This window comes from Crinia signifera, chromosome 7, assembly GCF_055691185.1.
Source record: "Crinia signifera chromosome 7, ASM5569118v1, whole genome shotgun sequence".
In the NCBI taxonomy this organism is placed as follows: Eukaryota; Metazoa; Chordata; class Amphibia; order Anura; family Myobatrachidae; genus Crinia; species Crinia signifera.
The window spans coordinates 98873283-98895617 of NC_139223.1; the positions used below are offsets into that span (position 1 = coordinate 98873283).

The 22335-nt window shown below is 45.2% G+C and overlaps 1 protein-coding gene across 3 annotated transcripts in view; it reads right to left on the reverse strand.

Moving 5' to 3' along the window:
* MYLK (myosin light chain kinase) overlaps nucleotides 1-22335 on the reverse strand; it is a 383637-nt gene that overhangs the window by 66259 nt on the left and 295043 nt on the right. For all 3 annotated transcript variants that reach the window (XM_083153527.1, XM_083153528.1, XM_083153529.1), the window contains exon 9: nucleotides 3311-3514. In XM_083153527.1, coding sequence (XP_083009653.1) covers nucleotides 3311-3514 — 204 coding nt within the window. The remainder of the gene's footprint in view (nucleotides 1-3310; nucleotides 3515-22335) is intronic.

Genomic DNA, 22335 nt, shown 5'->3' on the forward strand with positions numbered 1-22335 from the left:
TTCAGCACATTGATGCTACCTGATTTGCAAGGTAGGTTGACTCCAACAGCACTTGTCACACAAACTAACAACAAAATTTACACCCCTCTCTGTGAGATGTTTTAGTAAATGTTAATATATTATTTCTAGTATTTTGAAGCTAAAATTTGCCCCTTCCCCCACCTCTCCCCCCCTGTCCCTGTCTCCGTACTGCTCTCCATATATTATTTCATTTCCTATTTTCTCTTACTATGTTATTTATCCCATCTCCCTCTTGCTCTTTCCCCTATTTTCCCTTTTTATTCTGCTCCTCTCCACTTATATAATTCCTTGTTGGTAGTGTGTTGGGGAAAGGTGGGGCTACTGTATACTCAAATCTGCTAACCACTCCTTACTGTATCCCAAACTCCAGTATTCCCCTCACCTTTGCAGAGTCACCTGAAAAATAATAAATTCCTAACAGAAATCCACATGTATGCAATCCCTCACCAAACCATGTGTCAGGACATGAGGGGGAGGAGCAGATTTGGGGCTTTTCCAACATCACCTGCCAGTTGTCATAAACTGTGGGCATGGTGGTGTGCAGATCTAGGAGAGGGTAGAAGCCATTTCAGAACTTCTGCTGCAGCCCTCAAAGGGTAACTTCTATTGTTTCTTGTCAGCAAGAGACACGGTGGGGGGTTGAGGGCTAGAAGTACAGATACAGCCACTTTTATATAATAGATTTCTATCCTGTGTTTATTTATAAATGGCAATTAGGGCCTTGTGTCAGAAGAGTGGATACTACGCTGATGTTTAGGAAGCTATATACTGCCCTTTAGATTATGTATTTTTTCCCCAGTTTTTTTCTTAAAAAACAGGTTAATTTTGAAATATGAGCAATTAATATCCTGTCCAACAGGAATGAAATATTTTATCAAACACGGCCTAATTCAGCATGGATCGCTAATTACAGAAATCGATAAATGATTGTACGACTAGCAGATAATGGAGAGGAATTAGCGCAAAGGATCTTGAAGCTGCAGTTTGAATGACAGGAAGCTGGTGTTTGGGGGCTGTTTTTTGGGAGCTGGAAAAATGTATACGTGCCCAGGAGTTTTTAGGGTGGGTCTCTGACGTCAGCACTGACCACTTGCAGCCTACTTTATCTCAGTCGCAGATTAGTGGAAGCCTCAGACTTACAAAAACTACAGGTACTCTTCGAAGGTCTTCGATATCCAGAGAATTGTGAATGGATTGCAGCAGGGGCAGGCTGGGCCGGGGGGCAGGGTGCCATGTGTCCCCGGGGCAGGGTGCCATGTGTCCCCCCGGCCGCTGTATAAGTTACTGCTGCGGGGCCGCCTGTGATCCAGTGTATTGTCTATATCCAGTTAGTGCTGCAGCAGCGGCTGTGGCTTTTAGTCAGAACATGGCCGCGGCCACAGTAACATGGCTGCCGGCCTCCCTAACTGAGGACATGTCCAGGGCCATAACTAGGGGAGGGCTGCGCATTATAAATGATGTTCTGCCTCCAGTGACTGTCACTCACTGTCTGACGTCACGTGGGAGGAAGAGCCGGTGGTCGGAGGACGGAGGATGGAGGTTGAGGTGGCCACGGCCAGGCAGCAGTATTGCTGGGCGACGGAGGTGTTCTGAACACAGTTTTTATATACTTTTCTCCGCCCGCCCGCTCGCTGCCTCTCATCCTGCCCGCCGGCTTCCTCTCCGCCCGCCGCCTCTCCCCTCTCTCCGGCCGCCCGCGGCCCTGGCACTGTGAATACTGTTACAGTGCACACCAGGCCGCGCTGTGGGTTCCTCCTGTTTGCAGTACAGCAAAATTACCAGGTGCCGCTGCCGCCCTACCCCTGCAGCAGGACCACCGAACAGCCCAGCGGGATTATGGACCCGGAAGCAGCTGCAGTCAGGATCAGTGCTCCGTCGGCAGATGCAGCAGCTGCGGTAGCACCATAAGCAGGCTGGCTGGCAGCGGTAAGGAGTAGGACTCTGACCTTTTTTGCATCTGAGTAGTGGCCCCAGAGTAGTGGGCGGGAAGTTACAATGCGGAGGGCGGTTGTATAATATGGAGCGGCACTAAGCTTGTAATGGGGGGAGCGGGTGTTTGTAAATGTGTTTCGGGAGCCATTTGTTGTATTGTTTGGGAGGGGGTATTGTATATGTGTATGGAGCTGCAGAAGGTGTGCTGATTTATTTACAGTATGATTGGATGTATATAAGCGAGGCAGTGTATGTATATGTTGCGGTGGGTGCATGTATGTAAATATGAGAGCAGCAGTGTACGTATGTATGAGAGCAGCAGTGTATGTATGTATGTATGTATGAATGAGAGCAGTAGTGTATGTACTGTATGTATGTATGAATGAGAGCAGTAGTGTATGTACTGTATGTATGTATGAGAGCAGAGGAGAGGTGGAATTTCCCCTTGGGTTCCCTGTCCTATCCTGCTCAGGTCTGGGTGGTTCTCTCTCTCCTACTGTACTGTATATGTGACTGCAGAATGGGAATAAAATGGCGGTATGGCTCACTGGTTTATACAGCCCCAGTTTGAGCACTGTATATGATAGATAGATAGATGCAGATTGTAGATAGGGGACAGGACAGAGTGCCATGTTGTTTGGCCCATCCCACTTGCAGAAAAATGCGAAAGGTTCCTTGGAAGTAATTCAGATATCATTACTGCCATCTCTGTAAGTTACATTTAGTAAATAGTGGAATAATCATGTTGGGAGTAATGGTGTTGCATTAAACAAATGCTTTCTTTCAAGAAATATTTTTAATAATTGTTTACATATGTGTTATTATATGTTAAATTCTGATTATATATCTGGGGATGGTATTACCAGAAAACAGAATACCATCTTGGTCGTTTAAAATTAGGTTTTGCCCGAGGTTTTTTCTTTTGCGGATGGACTGCCACTAATAGGCCTGTCCTTTGTGCATGCCCCCCAGGCTAAACTTTGCCAGCCAGCCCCTGGATTGCAGTTAGCAATCCATTCCCAATTCACTCGCAATTTTACATTTGGTGTTTTCTCTTTCAAAATGGGTGGCATCTTTCTGCAAATATTCTAATTAACGATCCATGTTTAATTAGGCTCATTGTGTGATATATCAGAACGGCACACAGAAAGAGACTTTGTAACCTATGGAGACTAATGGTATCAAAATTACAATCTGATTGGGTGCTCTGGGTTGTACAGTAATAAAAAATATATTTTTCTTATGCACCAGTTTTCATAAATCAAAGCCCAAGTTTGTAATAACATATCAATTGGCAGATATGCTGTATGGCTATGTTTTGTATCATTTTTCTCCAGAAATGTTACTGTACACTTACAGTTCTAGAACCATCACCATGTCACTCTTCGACTCGAAAGCATCCACACATTGGACAAGTTTGGGATGGTGCAGACAGTTCATGATGTCAATTTCCTGCCTTATGCTCTCCTTGTCCTTGGCAGAATAAGCTTTCAAGAATTTTCCTGCCCATATCTTCTTATTCTTCTTGTCAACAAGTCGAAACACTTGTCCAAACTTCCCCCTAAAAAAGTGAGACTTTCATAACGTTCTGAACACAACCTTACATACAGTATGGCAAGATATCATTAGCATTCTGGAGTTTATGGAACAATATTCAGAGACAGGAACAGGGGTGAATAAAGAACTGCAGCCCTCCGATCTCAACACAGGATGATTGGATGATCCATAGTTACCTACCCTCCTGCATTCTGCAGGAGACTCCCTGAAATAGCAGCAATCTCCCTCTCTCCCTGATTAGTCACACGCCAATATTTCCCTCCCTCCCCTGATCAAATGAACATAACCCCAAGCTCTGAGAGAGCTTGAAACAAAAACTATATCTTACACACACACACACACACTTCTCTTTAAAGGGGGAATATACTGAGCTAAGAGCTAACTAGTAGAAACAAATTAGCAATAATAATAGCCAGTATACATCCCCATGTGAAATACATCAAAGGAGAAAAACTGGGCTGCAAGCCAATTAAAGGCAACATTGTATATGTATGAATAAACAGACCCAGTGAACACTCCTAGAAAAGTAGAATCAAATACAGTGCAGCAGAAAACGGGCTCTGACATCTTTTTTAAAAATCTATTCTTCACTTTTTCATAATTCTTTGTATGAGCACTATGTCTAAATGTATGTGATTTTAACTCTTTATCTCACCTAGAACGATTCATTCCCCTCTGTTCCTATATAAATAAAGGAATTACAACAAAGGAGTATTTTTTAGAAATACGTTTATTAAAAGTTAAATTTTATTGACTCAGTTAATACAAATAATACAGTAAATATAAGATACAATACAATATAGCTTTTTTCAGTATGCACTCAACCAGTGTAACTACTTTTTTGGCATAATCTCCTGTGCTACCATTTTTCTATATATATTAGTTACCCTGAGTGGCACCCGCGCAAGATACACAAAATAGCGGGCAACACAGGTCCAAAATATTAGAAACCTCACATTTCCGTATACTTTCGGATGGCGTTTTTTAGCCGTCTGCGCATGCGTGGGGAACGCTATGCGCATGTGCCACGCATGGTCTACGTACTTGTTCTCACTAATACCGTACAGAAATGTGCACCGCAATCACTCGGGAAATATGGGCGTATATGGGCGTCATTCGGAACTACACAGGGGCGTAGTTTCAAAGTGGGCAAAACTGGGCGGAAACATGGGCGGACACGGGGGAGTGCACTTATTTTGGTGGGCGTGCATTCGGACAGCACACCGAATGCACGCGAACAAAAAGGCAAGTATTGCTTTGCGGACACCACTCGGTCATGCGCTAGGCAATCGGAACGCCTAATCAGGATGGCCGCACCTCAACCAATGTCAGCTGAACACAATACAATCACCTACTTTACTCATTACTTGTTAATTACATGCTTGTCACTGCTTCAATTGGAACCATTGCAGCTTAAATGGACCATTACTAAACACACACATATATGCTGCACTTTTCACACACTTTTACACTGCAAATAATGAACACAACTTAATATTAATAATACAAATACACATGTCACTTCTACATGTATCAATTAAACCACACATTTGGGGGAAACAAAAAAACATTTATTACATGAACTTATAAAATAAATTAGAAATCGCCACAAAATAAAAGGTAGCATAGCAGGAAGAAAAGTAAATAATATATAATAAATCCATGTATTGTAGACATACATAGCCAGAGCAGAATCATTAGGAACACATCAGGTGGCTTCACAACAAAAGTATAGCACCAACACTTCAAGTACAGCAGACAGTAATGGTAGCCGAAAGAGGGCAACAGGGGAACCAAACATGACATTTGAAATGAGGGCAAATGTGGGTACCCTCTGCACGGAATTGGACACAGGAAGCTGACACACACAGCTCAATGAAAGATTTTGGAAGACATAAGGGTGGAGATTAATGCGGACACAAGTTCATTTGCGGGCACGTTTGCCCCTGGCAGGCTCCTTGCCACGTGCAGCAGCTCTTCGGCCACGGCCACGGTCAGATGGTGGGCCAGGTGGAGCAGATGCTGGGGAGGGGGTGGATGGTCTTCCCCCTCTGGCAGCAGGGAGTGCTGATGGTGGGAATGCACCAGAAACGGATGACATTAGGACCCTATTGCTGGCAACTAGCTCCACCATAAGCTCATTATGGTGGAGGAGGAGGTCATTTTGCCGCAGGGCTTGATCAGCCAGCACCTGCAGGCTAGCAGCAATTGATTGCTGGGTGGCATCCATAGCCTGCAGGCTCCCAGCGATACTCTGCTGGCTGGTGACCAAACCCTGCAAGACCTCCTTGGTCCTACGCACCCGATCTGATGCCGACTCTCCCTGCTGCTGAATATGGCCAAGCACCTGCCCCCACGTGGCCAATTCAGCCGCGGTCAGTGGCTGCTGCTGCTGCACGGGCTTGGTACTGGTGGCAGGTGGCACAGACTCCTCAACCTCCTCAAGAGATTCTTGACCAAGCGGTGGGGATGCTGGCAAAATTAGAACCAGCTGCTTATGGCATGGCAAATAATTACCTTCAAGCAAAGAAGCCATGACTTCCGCTGGGGCCTCGCTGTCCATGGTGCTCACCCCCCGGACCTCCTCGACTGCAATGCAGCACTCTGCCATCTCTTCCAGGGGGGTGAGCTGCAGCTTTGATGGCATGGGGCCAGCCCCAGAGGTGTGGCTGTGTTCCCACCGCTGGGTCAATTTCTTCTTGAGGTTTGTTTTGAAGTCGTGCCACCTGCAATCAAAGTTAACATATTAATACATGTCACTCTTTATGTTTGCTGTAGCACCCATAGCAATCTGCAACATAATACAACATGTGCCTCATGACACCAAACTTAGATTATATTAAATTTGAAAACCAACCCTTAGAAGATACACTCACACTCACCCTACATTAACTATCAATTAAATGACATGGCAAACATGTCTGTGCCTCCAAGCAACGTGACCGCCCATTGACCAACTCCATCTAATATCTAATGTAAACATTACTGCTCTTGTACTGCTCAAATGTGACACACATGAACTTGCCTCTTCTTAACGTGCTCCGGCTCACGAACTTGTGGAGCCACCGCATTAATCTCCGCCGTTATGTCCTCCCAGATCTTCCATCTCCTTGTGTGTGTCAACCGGTCCTGTGGACACTCGATCCAATCCCGTGCGCGGGGCACCAGGATGGCAAGCTCCTGCGCTTCATATGCCATGTTTCTGGTGGTTGGTTCCTCTGTTGCCCTATTTCGGCCACGGCCACTGCCACCGGCACTGCCACCGGCACGGCCACGGCCACCTGTCGCTGTACTCAAAGTGCTGGGCAGGCTACTCTGTTGGGAAGCCACCTGCTGTGTTCCCAATGATTCTGCTGAGGCAGAAGATGAGCCAGCTGCCGATTGGCCTGATGTAGATGGCCCATCTGGCTGCTGTTCTCCCAATGGCTGGTCTGGGTTGATGGGGACATAGGTGGTGCTGGAGTCCATGTTGCCAAACAGGTCCTGCAACACCTGGTCTTCCTCTGAATCTGAGCCAGCCATGTTTGCAACAACATTGCATTTGTCTAACACACCTTTATATCCTATTTCTGAAATTGGCGTACATCAGCGACACCCTGCGTTCCGTACGGCCGCGTTCCGTACGGCAGCGTCATAGGCCACGCCCCTAGCTGTGGAAAAAATAATAATCAAAACCTGGCAAACTTAGTAAGTCTGATTTAGTAGGTAATTGCAGATTTGTACTCCAATGACCAAATAAAACTGAGGTCAGACATGAAATGTATATGTGAATGTACATCAGTACTGAGCACTTGCTTGGTATGTAGTACAAATGACAATACCCATTCCATATGTAAATCCAGTCCACCACTTATGCAATAGTAATCAGTGCTAGCATCCAAATCACATGTGAAAGGGCTCCAAATTCAGCCTTCATGCTAGCTACATTGCATTCCACATCTCTAGTGTGGGCCAGTAGAAGGTAAGTGTACACAAGGCACCATGGCCTAATATTGGGAAAAGGTCTGGCACTATTTGCTATGTTTCTGCTGTATAGCTTTCACTATAATAAAGCTGTTTAGTACCTTGTTGAGTTAGGTGTAAGTGGCTAGTGATGCAGACTATTTCACCTGTTGCTTATACCCATGTTTGGTGAATGTAATAGATTATATATAATGGTTTCCCAAATTATTTTACACTGTCTGTTTAGGAGACAGTAAGTAATGGCATGGTCTGCTCAACTATGCAAAGGTACAGCAGGTGTGGGTTAGCGATGCAATGGGTTAGCCGTCTGTTGTGGCGCATACACGCTGTTACTGTAAAAATGAACAATAAAGTTAATACCAAATATCACTCTGATCAACCACTGACAGGACATGATTGCTTGAATTGTGCCATTGCTAAGATGGCGGCCTATGGCAGAGCAGCACCTTTTTCGCCAGCGGAGCTGAGGACACTGGTCTCCGTTATGGAGACCAGGCTGGGGCAGGCAGGCCCATTTATAACCAACAGGCAAAAGCGTAATGCTTATGCGGTGGCCCGCCGGCGCATATACGCCCGCACACAGGTGCATAGGACCATCGCTCAGCTGGAGCGGCGATGGTCAGACCTGAGGCGTCGGCAGCCGGATTTGCTCCAGCAAATCAGGGCCAGGATTGCGAGATGTGAGTGTTAATACATTAAATGGCCATTTGTACATGATTGCTTACATGACATTATTTAAGCCAATAAGGTAACCAGCCTGATCATGAGTTAAACATGGCATCCACTATATGTGTGCTACTTCCTGTTTGACACCCTGTAATGGTGATAAAATATGTCATTGTGTAGGATTATTGATTGTGATGCTTACAATGGGCGAAATGTCACATCATAACTGCCATGTTACAGGCTGTGTTGTGTAAAAGCCACTAAGGAGCTGATTGGCTGTACAGTTATCTCAAATTATAACCTTTGTATTTATTGGTTGTTAAGGCTTAATACATCTGTCCAAATGACCCCTAATTGGCTTTTTTTTTTGTCTCAAACACAGCACGGGATCGAGCAAGACAGGCCCGGGAGGAGGCAGAGGTGGCCCAGGAGGAGTTTGCAGAAGTGAGGGCCAAGGAGGTGGTTTCAGAGGAAGGGACGGCGGAGGAAGTGGAGGAGGAGGTGTGGGCTGTGGAGGCGGAGGTGCTGCCAGCAGAGGAGGAGGTGGCAGCAGAGGAGGCCCCTGAAGAAGAGGAGTAGGTGGCAGCAGAGGAGGCCCCTGAAGAAGATGAGGTGGAGGCCTGTGAGGTCGTGCAGGCGGCCGAAATTGGTATGTATACATAAGGATTAATTATTCCTTCTGGCATCTACTATTTGCTATGTAGCACTGGTGATTCTTTTTTAAATTTTAAATCTTTATTACATTTTGGAAACTTATAAAACATTAATAACAAGACATAAAAAATACAGACAGACAGATACATTGCACTTTTGTTACATATACAGAATAAAATACCGATTGATGTCTATGCGCTTACTTCTCCTTTACTCGATTTGTACAGAAGAGGAAAAGAGAAAGAGACAATGTATACCCATAACCAATATGACCGGGGATATCCAGAAATCTTCACCCATCACCCCTACTATAACCTACCTAGTTGAGGAGTAGATCTGGTGGAGTTTGGTCAATTCATAGAGGTGCCAAACCTCATTGATCTGTAGATTGAATGCTTCGCAATTTGTGAGTTGATCCACAATTCGATAGTCTCTATCCAAGAAGTCTACACCCAACAAATGATCTACCTCTCGCCAGATTTTAATGGCCTGCACTATCAATGGAGGATCTGTATTTGTTAATCTTCCTTGTATAATTCTTTGTGAAGGAGTGACTCCCGGAGTAGAGAGGGAACACAATTTATTCGCATATTCCCACCCGTACTCCTCGTGCGAAAACCAGGTTCTTAATTGTGCTATCTGGGCTGCTAAGTAATATCGCCTCATATCCGGCAGTCCTAGTCCCCCTTCCCCATTGCCCCTCATCAAGTTACTTAATTTGATTTTATGCCGGGATCCGTTCCAAATGAAGGCGGCTAATATACTATGTAATTTCCGGAATAGGGGTTTCGGGAGGTAAACTGGAGAGTGATGAAAAACATATAAAAGCTTGGGGAGGACCACCATCTTAACCAGGTTTATTCTCCCGGTGACTATCAAGGGGAGTTTGGACCAGGTTTTAATTTTATCCCTTAGCCATCCAAATAGGGGTTGTATGTTGAGTTGGTCGTAGTCTCTGGGATCCCGGGATATGATGATGCCAAGATATTTGAAAGTAGTAACCCAATTCAAGGGTTGGGAGAGTAGTGGGGGCTGTCTCAATGATGGGTTAACTGGAAAAATTATGGATTTTGTCTTATTTATTCTAAATCTGGAAAAGTCGCCAAAGTTGTCGATCAACTCCAGAACCACCGGGAGGGATTTGATGTAGTCCAGTAAATATATTAAAAGATCATCGGCATATAAAGAGACAACATCATTATAACCGCCCAGTGGAAAACCTACAATTGCAGGATGCTGCCTCAGTAAACAAGCCAGGGGCTCTATTGACAGGGCAAACAGGACCGGGGAGAGGGGACATCCCTGTCTCGTCCCACGGGCAAGAGCAAATGCTGGCGAGGTCCATCCGTTGACTGAGACCCGAGCCATCGGATTGGTATATAAGAGTTGTACCCACTTTATAAAATTTGACCCCAGCCCAAACGCCCGGAGCACCGCCCAAAGATAGGGCCACTCAATGGCGTCAAAGGCTTTAATTGCATCGATCGAGACAACAATTGCACCGCTGTTATCCCTGCCGACTGTCTGTAAGTGGGTATAGAGATGTCGAATATTTATAGGTGTCCTTGCCCGGCATAAAACCGGATTGATTGTGATGGATCAATGTGTGTATATGCCGATTTAATCTATGAGCAAGTATTTTTGCCAAGATCTTTGCCTCCGAAGAGATCAAAGATATTGGCCTATATGAATCGAGATCGCCGGCGGGCTTTCCTGCTTTTAATATCACAACGATTTTGGCCTCAGACATGGTTGCAGGGATAGTACCTTCTTTGAAACAGTTAGCGAATGTTTCCAAGAGGAGGGGGGCCAGGGGATTTATATATTTCTTAAAGATATCCATAGGGATACCATCTAGTCCCGGCGCTTTCCCACTGGGTGAGTCTTTAATCGCCTTAACAACCTCCGCGATCCTTAGGGGAGCGTCCAGTTCTATTCTGGCATCTTTCTGTAGAACGGGGAGCGCGATATTATCTAAAAACTCATCTATCTCGGTGGGATCATACTGCAGTTGGGAAGTGTATATCACTGAGAAGTATGCCCTGAATGCTTCCCCTATTTGGGGGGTGGAACTTACTAATTCCCCTTTTTCGTTTGTAATTGAATTAATAGTTTTTGAGGACTGATCTGCACGTGTCAGAAAGGAAAGAAATTTACCTGACTTGTCTGAGTGGCGATATTTTACCAGCGTTTTATGAAGCATAATTTTCGCATTCTCTTCTTTCAAAGCGTCTAACCATGTCCTCTGGGCCAATTGCCAGGACTGATGGGCACTATCCGTATTGTTGGACAGATATTCTGCTTCCTTAGCTAAGCAGGTTTCTTCTTTATCCTGAATTTTCCCTCTACTTTCTTTTTTGGATTCTGCTATACATTTCCGTAAGGTACCCCTCATATATGCCTTAAAGGCGTCCCATTGTATTGCTGCAGAGGTGGAGCCCAGGTTAAATTCCCAGTATTCCCGCCATTGCTCTTCCAAGTTCATTCTACTGTTAATACTATGTAGCCAGTTTGAATTAAAGCTCCAGAAACTGCACCCCCGATCATACTCCATGGAGATTTTCATTTATACAGGTGAATGGTCTGAGATGCCTCTCGGTCTGTATTTTATCCTATGGACTTGGGGGGCGAAGCCTCTGGAGACCAATATATAGTTGATCCTTGAAAAGGTGGAGTGTGATACGGAGAAACAGGAGAACTGGCGAGTGGAAGGATTTTGTAACCGCCATGGATCTACCCATCCAACATTGTGGATGAAATTAGCCAGTCCCCTGCCACTTCCAACCACTCCACTCTTTCCACTTCTCCAGCGGTCTAGGTGGGGATCCAAAATATTATTTAAGTCCCCCATACATATGACCGGGGAGTTAGGGGAGTTGGCTGCAAATTCGACAGCTTTAGTCAATATTTTATAAGAAAAGGGGGGAGGAATATATATGGACAGAATTATTAACGGGGAATCCAAAATTAGGCAGTCTAGAAATATATAACAACCCCCTGGGTCAACCCAAACCCTATTGCAGGTAAACGGCAACGTTTTTTTTATCAACAGCGAGACCCCTCTTGCAGACGAAGTGAAAGAGGCATGGCAGGAATATCCAACCCACGGCCTCTTTAAAGCCATCTGTTTCCCTCCCACCAAATGGGTTTCCGTTAAGGCAACTATATCTGGCCCCATACTCCTTAGATGATTCATAACCAAGGAGCGCTTTATTTTACAGTTCAGCCCCCGGACATTCCAGGTCACAACTTTAATCTTCGTACCACGGTTGTAGGGTCCTGCCATGCCTCCCTCCTTGACATTATCGAAGTAAGGCAACAAATCATCAAGCGCAATGTAACACAAAATAAACACATTAACAATTCCCACAGTTCCCAATCCCAAAACCCCGTAGTTCCCTGCCAATTTCCCTCCCTCCTCCCTGTATACCCTTTACCCCTAGGCATACCTATTCCTCTCTCCCTCCCAAAAAAAAAAAAAAAACAAGTAAAGAACAAACTGACAATTAAATCCCTCTTTTTAGGGGATTCTACCAATAAGCCACCAATATGCAGGTAACTCCATGACATGGAAAAGGATTTTTTTTTTTTTTTCCTTTTCTCTTCACTTTCTATCTTTATATATATATTTTTTTTCTTTTTCTTTTTTTTCTTTTCCCTTTCTTTCTTATGATTCCATTTTTATTATTGCGGTATCCTGATTCCTAACAGTCCGCCAGCTGCAGACGACCTGGAGATTTGTTATCCAGCCATTTAGCCGCTTCGTTGGGCGTGGGAAAGAACAGTGTCTCATCTTTATATATTACCCTCAACTTAGAGGAGAATATCATTGAATATTTTATATCCTGTTCACGCAGTCTTCTTTTGATTTCGACAAACTTTGCTCTGTCTTTCTGTACTTCCAGAGCAAAATCTGGAAACACTAAAATTTTCACCCCGTTATGCTCCAGAGGCCCTTTCAGACGGATCAGGCGCAGTATAGTGTCCCGATCCTGAAAGTTTAGGATTTTTACGATCAGTGTTCTGGGAGGGGCACCAGGTGGCAGAGGACAGAATGGCACTCGCTGTGCCCTTTCAACCGAAAAGTGGTCGGTAAATGAGGATTTCCCATGTTTTGTACAAAGCACTGGTGATTCAATTGTGTTTTTTAAATTCATATAACAAACAGGGTACCAACAGACACACTTATATAGGGTGGCCAAACCATCCCTTTCATCCTGGACACATATTAATGACACAGGTTGTGCGGATGGCCTTCAGGTCGATTTTAAGAGCCACTGAACCTGTGTAGTTAATCTGTATCCTGGAAGAAAGGGATGACTTGCTCATGTAAGGGTTACATGTCCCTGCTGCAAGCATACAATCTGTAGCCTCATATAGGTGAGTAGAGTTTACTGGTGATTGATCTTTCTAAACTAGATTAAGTATGACATAAATGGAGTATGGACAGGCGTGGGTTAGAATGGAGTAACAAGTGGAGTGCCCCTGGGCCCTTCTCTAGCTAAACCTGCACCTCATGTCACCTGTCTGTCTCCCCCTCCCTCTAGATTGTATATATGTGTATATATGTGTATATATATATATACGTGATATTGGAGACGGCGGCACTCGATGAACAAAAAATGACACCAGGAGACTGGATAAATCCGTTTCGGCTTCTTTATCAAGGTGTATATATATATATATATATATATATATATATATATATATAAATCCAAGAGATCCACACACAATGGTGTAGAAGCAGAGCACTCTCCACGATCACACAACAGCCGTGTGATAAAAGAAATAAAGTTTTTAATCCAACTGGGTCAACACAGTTATAGGGAAGTCAGAAGTATACAAGCTCCGATGTTTCGGTCCCAACATGGACCTTTATCAAGGAGCCTATAATATACAAACGATACATAAGATACAGACATTGCTTGCAAATCATGCTGTAAGAAAAAATGCAGTAATGCGTGAAGAAATAAAATAGTTACGTTTTTCTGAAGTAATTCACATAGTCAGCGATGTAGGAACAGCCTGGATACAGACAGGGTCAGCCAGCTTGAACGCCTAGTCTTAACGCCTCCATCTGACTTCTTGGTCGAATTGGCCGAAACCATACTCTACCATAACCACTTTATGTACCAGAGGAAGTACTATATTCAGGTGTCTGGGACCGCGATGGGGTCGAACCTGGCACCCTCATATGCGTGTACATACATGCTTGATTATGAGCACAAGTACATATTACCTCAATACCAGGAGAAGATTAAATTCTACAAGAGGTACATAGATGATGTCTTTCTTATATGGGCAGGCTCGCCCGACGAATTCTCCGACATGGTCAACCACCTGAATGCCAAGGACCATCCCATCAAATTTACACATCTCATTGATGGAGATTCAATAAGCTTTCTAGACATCAAGGTCCAAATCTCCGAGGGAAGACTGCAAACCACCTTGTACCGTAAGGCCACGGACAGAAACACCCTCCTCCTCACATCCAGTCAGCACCCGCCGACTCTTAAGGAACACCTCCCAATCTCCCAGTTCATGCGAGTGATGCGCAACAATACGTCCAATACAAACATGGAAACTCAGCTGGTTGAGATGACCGACCATTTTAAACAGCGGGGATACTCCGGAACCACCCTTAAGCGGTGGCTAGCCAAGGCGAGAAATAAGATGAACAACCCTCGATCGGACACACAGATTCCGAAACCCGAGCGAATGGTTTTCGTTAACAAGTATGACCATACATCATCATCATCCAAGGTCCAAGCAAGCTTGAGGAAACACTGGCCTATTCTGGCATCCGACCAGGCCTTGAAGATGCAGAACTATGGTCCCCCTATGGTAGCATACAAAAAAGGACCCAACCTGAAGGAACTCCTTATGCGACCCACCATAAGCCCACAGACAGACACAAGCATCACTTGGCTCCATTCTAAACGTCCCGGCTGCTTCCGGTGTGCAGGCTGCACCACCTGCAATAGCCTCACCCCGGGTCCTACGTTTCCACATCCCCATACAGGCAGACCGATAAAGATCAGGTACCGCCTGCATTGCCAAATGGACCATGTTGTCTACCTCCTCCACTGCCCTTGTGGCCTCGCTTATGTTGGTATGACGTCAAGAAAGTTTCGAGAAAGGATGGCTAATCACCGCAACTCGATCAGAGCTGCCATTGAGACTAAAAAAGCAGAACTACCAGTACCTCGCCACTTCCTAGCTGCGGGACACCAAAACTCGAGCCTACGCTGTCGCATTATAGACTGGGTACCCCCACCCCCACGAGGGGGTGACCGTGGGTTAGCCTTAAGAAAACTGGAGAGCAGATGGATCTACAGATTGGACACTCTTGCCCCCAAAGGACTCAATGAGAATAACCCCCTGTCTATTTTTCTGAGATGAACCCTATGAGACTATATTGTTGTGACTTTGCTTGAGCTGAACAACCAATGGTGCGGCTGTTATGCCGTGTCCCTATGTACATATACCTTTCTATAGATGTTTATTACCTGTTTGTAATGTTTGCCCTCATGCATTCACTGTCTCTCCCAATGGATTACCTGTTTTTTGCTTGTTACTATGTTTGCCCTTGTACCAACAAGGACACTCTTATACGCATCAATATACGACCCCTACGGGCCATATCTGGTCCTCACTCCCTGTCCCACTACCAAAACCGCTCACATCACCCCTTATACTCCTCTCCTTCACCACCCCACCTTCAACCCAAACCTCACAATACCCCATATGTTCATACCGTAGACCGGATTATCACACTCCCCAGTATCACTAAGGGGTCTTCCTCCTTTTTGACACTGATTAAAATATCAAACAGTGGACTTCTAAGAATCCTGGACTCCACTGTGTATCCAACACATCCCACTCCCGGACAACGTAGATTCACCCCTCCGGGCTTTGAATCCATCAACCTTAGCAATTTCACTAATTGTTATTTCTCCCTTTTATCCCCGTTATCCTGGTCCTTACAGTTACAACGATCTGGCTAATACCATGTTTATTTAAACATATGCACGGCTTTGAAACACTTAATAGACCATGATGCAATAGTTAATATAGCCCTTTCACCTCTTTTTAGTTCCCCGTGCTTTAAACTGTACCAAAACCCCGCATTGCGCACATCTCCGGCGAAACCCGGAAGTATTTGCGTTCCAGAGCTGTGTTCCAACGGCCGCTTCCGGCCGACGCACTTCCGGTTTTACCGGAAGTCACATAGCGCTACACAGACTCGTGTCTGCGGCGCTGCCCAGCTCACACCCCCTATCTAATGGTATAAATAGCCGGACCAGAGGGCAGTCAGATCAGCTGGCTGACCCTGTCTGTATCCAGGCTGTTCCTACATCGCTGACTATGTGAATTACTTCAGAAAAACTTAACTATTTTATTTCTTCACGCATTACTGCATTTTTTCTTACAGCATGATTTGCAAGCAATGTCTGTATCTTATGTATCGTTTGTATATTATAGGCTCCTTGATAAAGGTCCATGTTGGGACCGAAACGTCGGAGCTTGTATACTTCTGACTTCCCTATAACTGTGTTGACCCAGTTGGATTAAAAACTTTATTTCTTTTATCACACGGCTGTTGTGTGATCGTGGAGAGTGCTCTGCTTCTACACCATTGTGTGTGGATCTCTTGGATTTGCATTAAGGGGCATGCTATCGCATGTACCGTTGCTGGGCACCCCGCTGTTGTCTATATTTGGGTGAGAGTGCGGTCTTTCTTTGTTTTCTATATATATATATATATATATAAAATTTCTGGTGTTGCTCGGCACTCCGGACAAATTGATCAGCTACTGTGGTGCCCTCAATAATGTAATATAGTCCCAAGTTCTGTGGTGTCACCAAGGGACCCAAATAGAACAGAGAGCGGCACTCAACGGATTTAGGAAAGAAAACCTTGATCATTAAATTTCTTTCCTAAATCCGTTGAGTGCCGCTCTCTGTTCTATTTGGGTCCCTTGGTGACACCACAGAACTTGGGACTAATATATATATATATATATATATATCAAGGTGAGGACAGAGGCACTCCAGGGACTTAGTAATAAATGAGACAGACAACAATGTCCGTGCAACGTTTCGGTCTTTATTGACCTTTTTCAAGCTCATATGTTACAGAACAGAAACATACCTTTATACCTTCACCAAACACGTGTGCATAGTCGCCCGCTCACCGCCGCAGGTCCGAGTCACGATGACGTCACTAGCCAGCGACGCATACCAGCCGGTATGCCAGGACGTAGACGGGTTGCTAGGCGACCTAAAAACAAATGTGAAAACACTGTTAAAAGAGGCTGAGCAAAACTACTAATCCATCCTATAGGCAATGTAATACATTATGGAAAACAATCGAAACAATACTGAGAATGGAAAGTGCCTAGGACAGGGCAACCAGAACATGATCCCACAAAGTAACGCCGGGACCAGCGAGTGCTGAAACAAGCTAGAGGAACGGCAAAAAGCTGCAGGCTTCATTGAGACCTGCTGGGGCCACCGTGTTGAGACGGTGTATCCACCAAGTCTCACGCTGCAGTAATTTAATATCACGATCCCCTCCCCTAAGGGTTTTGGGAATGTGATCAATCATTTTATATCTTAAGGTCGCCAGACCGTGTAAGAATTCTCGGAAATGCCGAGGGACTGGTTGTTCTTGTGGAAGAATCCTACCCTCCAGGGCCTTCCTAATATATGAGCGGTGTCCTGCCATACGTTCCTTGAACTGACAGGACGTTTTGCCCACATATAGGAGACCGCACGGACAGCGTATGATGTATATGACGTGCGTAGTACTACAAGTCATCACATGCCGCAGGGGAATGCGGGCCCCCGTGTGTGGGTGAGAGAAGCTGTCACCAGTTTCCAAGAAGCTACAGGTCATGCATTGCACACATCTGTAGCAGCCAGGTTTGCGAACCAAAAAATTACTAGACGCTGGTAATTTCTGTTTGGAGACATCGTTGTGAACCAGGATGTCCTTAAGGTTACGTGCTCTCTGGAAACTGGGCATGATCGAGGTATGGGAGAACATTTTCAAGTCGGGGTCATTGGCTATCATGGGCCATAATCTACGGGTAGTCTTAGTGACTATGTCACTTGAGGAGTTGTATTTTTGAACAAAGGGGATCTTGTCCCTGAGAGGGGTGGCATCTTTCACTAGCAAGGTTTGCTCACGTGGGATACCCAGGGCCCTGGACTTAGCCTTCTGTAACTCCTTCCATTTGTACCCCCTATGTAGAAATTTTAAACACATAAGGTCAATTTCAGATTCTGCCTCCTCTAGGTCACCACAGATGCGGCGTACCCTAAGGAATTGGGAGAAGGGTAGTCCTCGTTTCGAGGATGCTGGATGCGCACTGCTCCCATACCTCGATCATGCCCAGTTTCCAGAGAGCACGTAACCTTAAGGACATCCTGGTTCACAATGATGTCTCCAAACAGAAATTACCAGCGTCTAGTAATTTTTTGGTTCGCAAACCTGGCTGCTACAGATGTGTGCAATGCACGACCTGTAGCTTCTTGGAAACTGGTGACAGCTTCTCTCACCCACACACGGGGGCCCGCATTCCCCTGCGGCATGTGATGACTTGTAGTACTACGCACGTCATATACATCATGCGCTGTCCGTGCGGTCTCCTATATGTGGGCAAAACGTCCTGTCAGTTCAAGGAACGTATGGCAGGACACCGCTCACATATTAGGAAGGCCCTGTAGGGTAGGATTCTTCCACAAGAACAACCAGTCCCTCTGCATTTCCGAGAATTCTTACACGGTCTGGCGACCTTAAGATATAAAATGATTGATCACATTCCCAAAACCCTTAGGGGAGGGGATCGTGATATTAAATTACTGCAGCGTGAGACTTGGTGGATACACCGTCTCAACACGGAGGCCCCAGCAGGTCTCAACGAAGCCTGCAGCTTTTTGCCGTTCCTCTAGCTTGTCTCAGCACTCACTGGTCCCGGCGTTACTTTGTGGGATCATGTTCTGGTTGCCCTGTCCTAGGCACTTTCCATTCTCAGTATTGTTTCGATTGTTTTCCATAATGTATTACATTGCCTATAGGATGGATTAGTAGTTTTCCTCAGCCTCTTTTAACAGTGTTTTCACATTTGTTTTTAGGTCGCCTAGCAACCCGTCTACGTCCTGGTATACCGGCTGGTATGCGTCGCTGGCTAGTGACGTCATCGTGACTCGGACATGCGGCGGTGAGCGGGCGACTATGCACACGGTGTTTGGTGAAGGTATAAAGGTATGTTTCTGTTCTGTAACATATGAGCTTGAAAAAGGTCAATAAAGACCGAAACGTCGCACGGACATTGTTGTCTGTCTCATTTATTACTAAGTCCCTGGAGTGCATCTGTCCTCACCTTGTTGTAAACTGGCAGCATATGCCTCTCATAGGCACCCGGGTAGTTGTTTGTTACATTGACTTGTTCTGAACTGGAGTGCCGATCCTCCCTTCCCTCAATATATATATATATATATATATATATATATATATATATATATATGTCCACACTTGCCGGCACTCTGGTATAACACGAAATACACACGATCCAAGGAAAGAGCACTCAGGAGACTTGTAATAAGAACAATAATCTGTATTGTGGAAACTTGAACGTTTTCGGGACCTCAGTCCCTTCCTCAGAAATCCTACAGCACAGAATAAGACAAACAACCCCCCAATATATACCATTTCTATGTGGGTCGACTTCGGGTTGATCAAGTTGCAAGGCACCTGTTCTATGCTGGATTGTTGTAAATTCGATATTATCTCCTACCTCCATGATTCTGTTGGCAGTGCACCGGATAGGTGCAGTGATCAAGCTGACACCTGCGTGTCACTGCCTTTGTTTGGACTTTTTTTGTTTTTTTTGTTTTTGTATTTTGTGTGTGCTCTTGCACTCAGTATGGATACTGCTTCAGCAGGAAGGCTATCGCAGGAAACTGGAGGTCTCAGTGGGATACAAACTGCACAATCTGGAGAGACTTTTAGTTACTCCCTGGATGAAATCGACCAGATCCTGTCTAAAGAGACTGTCACTGCTACTGATTTGGGGTACAAAGCTGAGGATGCCTATTATCAACTATTGAAAATCAGAAAGCGTGAAATAGATTATCAGCTGCATAGCATCTCCCTCTCTAACTATTACCGCGACCACAAGATTCCACGGGGGTTTAGGGTACGAAATGTACCAATTATCGGCAGGACTAACCCTGAATTCGTGAGGCGTTGGATCGCTATTTTAAATAAATGCGGATTTGATCTGATGATCTTAGTTATAGAGGAGGCCAACAGGGAGCTTGTCACCACCCGTACCAAAATTGCTAATTTACAGAGAGAGTACTGCAAAACATTGGAGGATGATACAAGCAAGGAGTGGCTGACCAAATTAGAAATGCAATGTGACCTGTACCGCAATGAACTGATGCGGTTTAAAAGAAATAAAAAGATCACGGTCGACAATGATTATGACGACAATAAAGTCTACAACTGGATGTATGGGGGATCTGAAGGTCCTATCTCAGGCAGACCACAGGGCAGACGTCGCAGACCATGGCACCAAAGAAAAAGCCAAGGTGGTGATGATGATCACTTAAAAAGTAGTGATAGCGACTTCCAGTTTTCTGAGAATGATGACTTCAATCACAAACCAAGCGGCACTTTAGGTGGAAAACAATGCAGAAATGCGCACAGAAACGATCTGCCACCAGGAGAGGGGGTCAGAACAAGAGGGGTCCGAAAGATGCAGGGGGACGAACTGAAAGCCTGATCTTTAACCTCTCCAGCAGAGCCCTTACACCCACAGATGTAAATGTTCTTAATAAAGGCCTCAGTTTCGTTCCAACAAATGGACATGACAACTTTAAGTGTCCACCAATTCTCTAGGCGTTTACACCTCAAAGAACATTTCAAAGATTCCACCACTGTTTAAAATCCCATGGCATATGATTCCTTTTTAGCGCAAAACCACCGCTCCTCTTTTGACCCTGTGTCAGCGAACAGCTTATTAGTCGCTTATTAGATGATTCGGCACAACGATACCTGGCCACTCCGTGAAAGATCCATCCAAATCTCAATAAAGTGGAGGTTCAAGCACTGAAGGCATTATAGGCCGATCGCAGTATTTCAATCAGACCGGCGGACAAAGGGGACGCTATAGTTATTCAAAACATCAAAGATTACAAAGAGGAAATCTATGCCCAGTTGAGTGATAAGGATGTCTACTGCAAACTTAATAGTGACCCCACCCCATAGTATCAAAAATAATTGTTTTCCATCTTGAAGAAAGCGGTTGAGGATCATCAGTTACCTGCCAAAGTGGTGGAGGCCCTACAAGTGGGGCATCCAGTGTTGCCACTTATTTATACCCTCCCAAAGCTCCACAAAGATGCCAATAGACCCCCGGGCAGGCCAATCATCTCTGCCCGGGGTTCTTTGCTTCAGCCAGCATCCAGATTGTTGGACAGTCTCGCTCAGCCCTTCTTATCCTGCTATGGGTCCTTCCTGAAGGATACAACATATTTCTTGCAAATGTTGAATCAATGTGACATTGTTCAGCAGGGCACTTTAATGTGCTGCCTGGACATTAAAAGTTTGTATACCTCAATCCCGCATGAGGGTGGCCTCAGGGCTATGCGACAGTTTCTGGAAGAGCATATGGATCCATTGATCTTCAATCATCAGTTGTTCCTTACATTATTGGAACTTACACTCTGTATGAACTATTTTTTATTTGACGGTTCTTTTTATTTGCAGCTACGTGGGTGTGCCATGGGATCATCGGTAGCACCCACGTATGCTAATGTTTATATATTCCAGATTGAGCAAGAGATGTTTTTTCAGACCCGATGTATCTCGTTATACACGAGATACATCGATGACATTTTCCTACTGTGGACTGGTGGGAGGGATTCCTTTGTGGCTTTGAAGGATAGGGTAAATGCCATGGACTTACCCATTAAGTTTACTTTCACCTGTGACCTGGCCAATGCCAATTTCCTTGATGTGGCGGTGTGCTTGAATGAAGGCCGTTTTACCACTGGGGTCTACTCTAAGAGTACAGACTGCAATACATTGCTCCGGGCTACTAGCCATCACCCCCGGCCCTTAAGAAGGGGCTCCCACTGTCACAGATGGTGCGAGCAGCACGTATTACCAGTCAACCTGATTAGGTGCCCGAGGAACTTGATAAAATGGTGGCCAAGTTCAGTGAGAGAGGCTACGACCCTGAGGTGCTTAAGCAGCAGAAAACACTGGTTCTGGGTATGTCCAGGAATCAATTGATGGAATCATCCCCGAAGTCACTGACAGGCAGGATACCGTTTGTCAGTGATTTCTCAGTGTCCAGTCATATTGTTGGCAGGGCTGTTAATGCCCAATGGCCTATTGTGAGCACTGACAGGGATCTATCACAAAAAATGACAAAGTCACTCCTCAAGCGCCAGAAAAAATCCTGCAGCCATTTGTCCTCATACAATAGTACAACTGTGATACTAGCAAGGCAATTTTGGGAA